At 34.0% G+C, this 7,444-nt stretch overlaps 1 protein-coding gene across 1 annotated transcript; it reads left to right on the plus strand.

Moving 5' to 3' along the window:
• The first annotated feature begins 321 nt into the window (after positions 1–321).
• On the plus strand, positions 322–7,192 carry Or83a (Odorant receptor 83a). Its single transcript, XM_065498482.1, has 6 exons — positions 322–685; positions 862–1,025; positions 1,100–1,299; positions 6,460–6,742; positions 6,801–7,070; positions 7,130–7,192. The coding sequence occupies exons 1-6, from the start codon at positions 322–324 to the stop codon at positions 7,190–7,192; spliced, it is 1,344 nt and encodes a 447-aa protein (XP_065354554.1).
• The last annotated feature ends 252 nt before the right edge of the window (positions 7,193–7,444 follow it).

The raw sequence follows: 7,444 nt of genomic DNA on the forward strand, positions 1-7,444 counted from the left end.
AAAAAAGGATTTTACTGGGAGTATTTATAATAACAAATACATAGCCACGCATTATTCTAATGATAAATTATTAATGAAAATAAAGTTTTGTTTTACAAATAAATAAAATTAAGTGTTTAAACTATTTAAGAGGTGTTACAACTAATAAGCATTTTCAATCGACTACAAACCATTTAAAATACATATTTTATTTCGTTTAAATGCGTTTAACACAAAAATCAAATAAAACCGGAAAACATTTAAACACAAATTGTCAGTATAGAATTTTGAAAGCAAAAAAGGACACACCGTTAAACTGCATAAATAGAAATGGACTTGGAAATGTCGATTAAACGTCGGGATCTTTTTAATTTTATACGTTTGACCATGTATTATGCTAACATGTATTCTTTTCATTTGGAACACCGTTTGCCTCATATCCTGTGTGGTCTGGGCATTTTGTTGGAGTTAATATTTGAAATATTTCTCTATTTTGTCACTATTCATATTGTAATATTGTACATGTGCACAATTTATTTGAATTATCACAAGGGAGACTTGGAATTATTGGTCAATTGTTTAATACAAACAATTATTTATTGGTGGACCATCATTATGAAATTGTATTTTCGCCGTTTGCAACCGAAGAGGCTGGAGGATTTAATTGATTTTATAAATTTAAACTACAAAACACGTTCGGCCATTGGTAAGTGCTCTTACTCATTCATTTATTATTTCATTCATTCATTCACTAAAGGAAATAATGTATGTATGAGAAGGAAGTCCTTTTAAAATATTGCTGCATGTGTGGTTTTGAACACTGCACTTTATTTTCTTTCTTACGTTCACATATTTTTTTTATTTTTTCTATGGCTTAAAAAGGATTTACGTACGTGACTATGGATGGTAGTTTGGCCATGTCGAATAAATGGATTAAAACGTATGTCTACTGTTGTTTTCTCGGCACCATATTTTGGCTTATTCTGCCCATTGCTTATGGCGATCGTAGTCTGCCCTTAGCCTGTTGGTATCCATTCGATTATAAGGTAGCTACATACTATATAATTTAAATTGAATTAAATTCTTTAAAATTTATTGGGATTTTGTTCATTTTTTCTAGCAACCTTTCATTTATGAAACTTTGTATTTTCTTCAATCTGTTGGCCAAATACAAGTGGCAGCTGCCTTTTCTGCCTCGAGTGGTTTTCATATGGTCTTGGGCATTCTAATATCAGGACAATATGATGTTTTATTTTGTAGTCTAAAGAATATTTTAGCAACTGTTGCTATAAAAAGGAGTGCAACAAAAAGTGAATTGAGGTAAGACAGCATGAAAAACAAGAAACGACATATTCGTTTAAACGAATTCTGATAAAAGTGTGACTAAATTATCAACAATTGAAGAGAAAATTGTGTAGTACTGGCAGTAAATGTTAATTACGAAATTGGCAACGGAAGTACAAGTGGTAAAATGAAATTACTCCCAATAATCGGCGGTTTCATAATTTTAAAAATATTAGTACCAAAAAAAGTGAAATAAATCCCAATATAAATGAAATAATTCCCAATCCGAAGCAATACATTTATGTAATCTAACTCCCAATGAAATAAAGAATTACAAAAGTGGAATTATTCTTCGCTTACCAGACATTTTTTGCATTGCGGGCCTCTTTGGTGTATCAAAAACTGGCTTCGCTCAGAAAAGTTTTTTGCATTGACGGCCTACGGCCGAGCGCTAAGGTTTTCTCTTCTGGGGTGTATCAAAATCTTCGCTCAGAAAAGATTTCTTTCATTGCAGAAAGCCGATTTTCATTTCGAATCAGAGTAAGAAATCATTGCGACCTGACAAAGGCCGACTATGCCAAAAATAATATTTTCTGAGCGGAGCCGGTTTTTGATACACCCCAGGGGAGAAATCTATTGCGCACAGCCGAAGGTCGGCAATGCAAAATTTGTATAGTATGCGAAACCGGCTTTTACTACACCTTTGCAAACAAATTTTAGTAAGCGAAGAAATAACCCAAAGAAGAACACAACAAAAATAAAATAACTCCCAATACAGTGAAATAACTCCTAATTGCCAAAATAAAATGAAATAAAACCCAACAAAAATTTCATTGGGAGTTGTTTCATTGGGAATTATTTCATTATGAAACAACTCCCAACTAAAAATTATGAAATAACTCCCTATGCGTTAGGATTTGTTTCATAATGAAATAAGTCCCAAGTTGTATGAAAATTTTCATGGGGAGTTATTTCATTTGGGAGTACCACCAAACCCGCATTACTGAAACAGGCGGTCACAAACACAATGCCGAATATAACCACCGAAGTTTTTGAATCCGAAACAGACAATAAAATCCCTATATAAAGTGACACTCGAATCAAGTCTGAGCATCAGTGATCAATATCGAAGAGAGCTTCAATTATGGTGCAATTTGGCAAATTCTTGTCTCGTTTGAACCGGCACTACTCGACGTAATTTTACGTGGATGGGTCAAAAAAACCGTTTTTTACAGGTTTTTGGATAAACAAATTTATTTTTCAACATAGTCTCCTTGAGCTCTATGCATTTTGTCCAATTTTTCTCCAATTTGTTTATCCCTTTCATAGTTGGTGTCAAAACTCTTTCCGCCCAGACATTTCCTCAGATTTGAAAGCAAGAAATAGTCACTCGTGGCTAAATCCGGAGAAGAGGGAGTATTTCGTAGCCAAATTCATGAATTTTTGCATGGAAACTACTCATGTCTGTAGTCAACGCGGCAGCCATCTTGCGGAAACCTTTCTCATACCAAAATGATCAGGCAGTGATGGGCATGTGAGATGCCTATGGCTTCCATAGTCTATCACACTTTCAATCTCCGATCGGCGAACAACATATCGTTGTTTCGAGTATAGAGACCTTAACTGGGCGTCCAGAACGTTAGGCATCTTCTGTGTTTGTACGGGTGCAAAGAAAATCAGTAAACCACTTTTTTACCATTGAAATTGATGGTGCAGAGTTCCCATAGTATTTCTCAAGCTTAACCTTCATTTGAGTGATGTTTTTTTTTCTGAAAAAATTAATGCTAAAATTCTAAAATGTTGAGGCCTTGAAGAAAGGACATAGGACTATGAAATTTTTCGCAAATAGTCTTTGTTGACAAAAATTTCTTCAAATATATTGCATAAGACAATCTCTGTTGAAAATGGAAATCATAATTTCTCCCAGCCTCCATACAAATTTCATCCCGGAATATGGCCTATTTTGTATGCATACTGTTATACTACAGCATCTCCATCTTACTCGGTTTGATGCTGTTGTTTTCGCGCCTTCACATGTTAGATTGCATTATCTTAGTTCTTGGAGTATCGTGCGTTTCCACGAGTTCTTGGGTTGATCACGGCTTCTTGAGCCTTGAGGATTCCACTCTAGCACCTTCCTTGTTATTGTTGGGCATCTACCTGATAGTATGGCCGATCCACCTCCATATACTGCATTTGATTTGTTTCAGTATGGGTTCATCCTCATTGCACTATGGTTTCCAATCGAATTTTTATGGCATAAATTAAAATAATCATGTCAGAGCTTTTAGTTTAATATCCATGGCATATAAATCAATTTAAACAAAAAATAATCAATTGGACCACGCCCACACCCACACCCTACGCCCACTAAATGGATACCTTCAAACTGAACTATTTTTTATATGTAAAAGAAAATTATATATTGTTACGAAATTGTACTTGAATTCAAATATAACGATTTTAACGGCTGATTTAAAAGTTGCATAATAGCAGTGCCTCTCAAACTGTAACATATCTAAAAGCTTTCAGTTGACCATTGATCGTAAGTATGGCAATGCTGTTTGCTGCGACAGTATATTCGAATATTCAGTTAAAGAACATTGTGGAGAGTACACCACAGATGGGGTATGTATTGAAAACCTCTAGAATATACGAGCTTTGACAGTTAAAGAGCAATCTAGAGTGCAGATGGCAGTGTTATAAATAGTGGCAGAGGTTGCAGTCGTTAGTTGAGTTTATCAGATACGCTTTTCGAATAAACATCAACTGAGTGCTGTGTTTTTCAAGTGAATTCGTGTACATTATAAAGTGTGTCTGTATTTCTGCGAATTTATAAACGTGTATAAAAAAACATTGAGTGACTATTTAATTCTGTTGTTGTACATTTTAAATAAATAAAGAGTTGTTACAATTTTTAAACTACTAAACAGCTTTTATTTGCAATCAAAAGTACCCGGTTTATTTAAAGGAAATAAACCAACGTTTTGAAAAGGTGAAAACATAACAATATATTTTGTTTTATTTGATTTTTTTTTGTTAAATCAGATTTTTATTGATTTTTTTAAGAACCAACTATATTAGTACATCATATTTGCACCCGTTTGTTGTCCAATCCGACAGCACTTCGGTACGGGTAATCAAAAATTGTGCTAAAATAAAATGACAATTGTGGGTGTTTACTGAAAAATGCTGGCGAGATATTAATATACACTCAAAATACACACTTTGGCGAACACTTCCACAATTAAACTTCCATGCAAGTTCGTGCCCAAACACAACTTTTGGTCCACGGAACTTATATGTTATGGCGAGACTACACAATCACAATATCAAGAATTACGACAAGGACTCAACAAAAATAAAATTCAAAAATACACCATGAAACTACTTTCCTTGGGCTACATTTGTCATTTTTTGAAATACTTTATGACTTTATTTTTATGATTTGTTCGTTATAGAATTGTAACACTGTTTTAACACTTATTTAAGAACACGTGTTTAAAGTTTCTTTGAAAACCTAGCAGATCGGCAGTGTTACCAACTGTTTTTTTATACCCTGCACCACCATAGTGGGGAGGGTATAATGCGTTTGTGCAGATGTTTGTAACGCCCAAAAATATTAGTCTAACACCCACCTTAAAGTATACCGATCGACTTAGAATCACTTTCTGAGTCGATTAAACGATGTCCGTCCGTCTGGTCGGCTGGCTGGCTGGCTGTCCATGTAAACCTTGTGCGCAGAGTACAGGTCGTAATTTTGAAGATATTTCGCTCAAATTTGGTACATATTATTTTTTCGGCCCAAGGACCAAGCCTATTGAAACTGGCTGAAATCGGTCCCTTATTTCACCTAGCCCCCATACAAATGTCCTTTCGAAATTGGACTTTATCGGTCATAAATGTTTAATTTATAAATGTATCTCCACAAATTGCGCTCCAAATAGGTTTTATATATACACAATTCATGTCACCAAATTTTGTTACGATCGGTCCATAATTAGTCATAGCTCCCATATAGACCCGCTTCCGAAAATCACTTTAACGTGCATAAATCGCTTAAAAATGTTGGTATACTCACAAAATTCCACATATCACACGACATAATTTCATGGTGATCGGTCCATAATTGGTCATAGCCCCCATATAAGGCCCACTTCCGAAAATCACTCAAAAATACAAATTATTGAAATTTTAAAAGAAAAATGTTTTTACTCTTTTACTTAGTGTAGGGTATTATCTACTTTCTTACTTGTTTTTTAATATATTTTCCTGATTGCTTTTTCCTGTGTTGTCTTTAGGAAAATAAATTAATTTTTAACAATTTTTAATTTTTTTTTAAATTTTTTAAAAAAATCGATTTGGGACCATAGTGCATTGTTAATTCGAATGGCTTTGTTTTTCTTGATATTTATCTCAAGTCCAACATGCTATTCCATTACGCGCTATTCTTTCCAGATCTTGCAGTTTCATTTGCATGTTGGAAATTTTGAGCGAGAATAGACAATATCATCCGCATAATCCAAATCCTTGAGCTGGCATGAGAGACTCCATTTAATTCCTTTTCTCTCTTCGCTGATTATATCATCCAGCACGATGGTGTACAATTGAGGTGATAATGGTCATCCTTGTTTTACTCCAGCGTTAGTATGCAATGGTTGACTAATGTTCCTGTTGTGAAGAACTGAGAGTTCTACATCCTCGTAAATAACTCTAATGATTCGAATTATTTTCTGAGGTACTCCATTCCTACTCAATGCTATCCATATGACAGTACTTCTGATGTTATCGAAAGCTTTCCTGAAGTCTGTGAAGAGAATATACAGGAGGTACGGAAACCTGCCTGTGCATCTCGCAGATTATTCTCTATTTAGTTTAGAAATCCCAGTACTATGACTGCCAATATTTTGTATATGGCGTTAAGCAGAGTAATTCTTCTCCTGTTGTTGTAATCCTTCAAATCGCCACTTTTCGTTAACTTTAAAATTTGTCCTTTATTCTTCCCAGATTGATGTGATATGAGACAGTAGAAGTTCAGCTTAGGTTTCGATGTCAGCTCTTAGAATTTCGACTGGTATTCCATCTTCGCCAGCTGCCTTATTACTTCTTAATTTTGTGATGTCCTCTTTTATCTCATTTGGTTTAAACTGGCGAACTGGAAATTTTAAATATTTTTATTTTTAATTTTTACTATAGGGAACTTTACGAACTACAGGAATTTACAGCACCCGAAATCAATGAATTCTATTGTTCCAAGGAAATAACCTGTGATATCGATAATTTAGTTCTTTCGACCAATAATAAAAAACAACAAGATTTCCGCCACCACTTTCGTAATGCATTTAAGAAATGTGTAGACCATCATCGTTACATTGTAAAGTGTTTAAATAAAATGGAAGCTTTCTACAGTCCAATATGGTTTTTCAAAACAGGAGAGGTGATATTCTTAATGTGTCTGGTTGCATTTGTATCGGTTAAGGTAAGTTAAATGTTTTGCAACTTAAAAATGTAAATTTAATATTTCTTTATAATCTTAGTCGACCACTGCCAATTCATCTTTTATGAAGGTGGTTTCATTGGGTCAATATTTGGTGTTGGTTGCCTGGGAACTATTGATTATTTGCTATTTTGGTGAGATAATTTACATTAATAGTCAACGGTGTGGCGAGGCTCTGCTAAGAAGTCCTTGGTACCTTCATATGCGTGAAATGAAATATGATTTTCTTTTATTTCTACTCAATTCGAAAAGGCCATTTAAGTTGACAGCAGGCAAAATTTATACCTTAAATGTTGAACGTTTCAAGGGTGTAAGTATGATGGCTTGAAACTAAAAGTGAACAAACTCATAAGATTTTTTTATTTAAAGGTTATGACGACAGCGTTCTCATTTTTGACATTGTTGCAGAAAATGGATCAGAGAGATGAATAGAAGCCATAAAAAATATTGTATAAAAATGTTTGTTCCTTAAAGTAATAATATACTCATTCGTTACGCTCTTATAGTTTTATGGTTTTTGATATATCGTTACCTTAAAATAGAAAGGAACTAACTCGTGTTTTTTATAAGCCCAGATTTCCGTTTATTTCGATAATTTAGCCAAAAAAATCTCGACTTAAAAAACACGAGTTAGGGCCTTTCTATATTAAGGTAACGATATGTAATTTATTAATCGAAATAAAA

The sequence above is a fragment of the Calliphora vicina genome, chromosome 1 (assembly GCF_958450345.1).
Source record: "Calliphora vicina chromosome 1, idCalVici1.1, whole genome shotgun sequence".
NCBI classification, from domain to species: Eukaryota; Metazoa; Arthropoda; class Insecta; order Diptera; family Calliphoridae; genus Calliphora; species Calliphora vicina.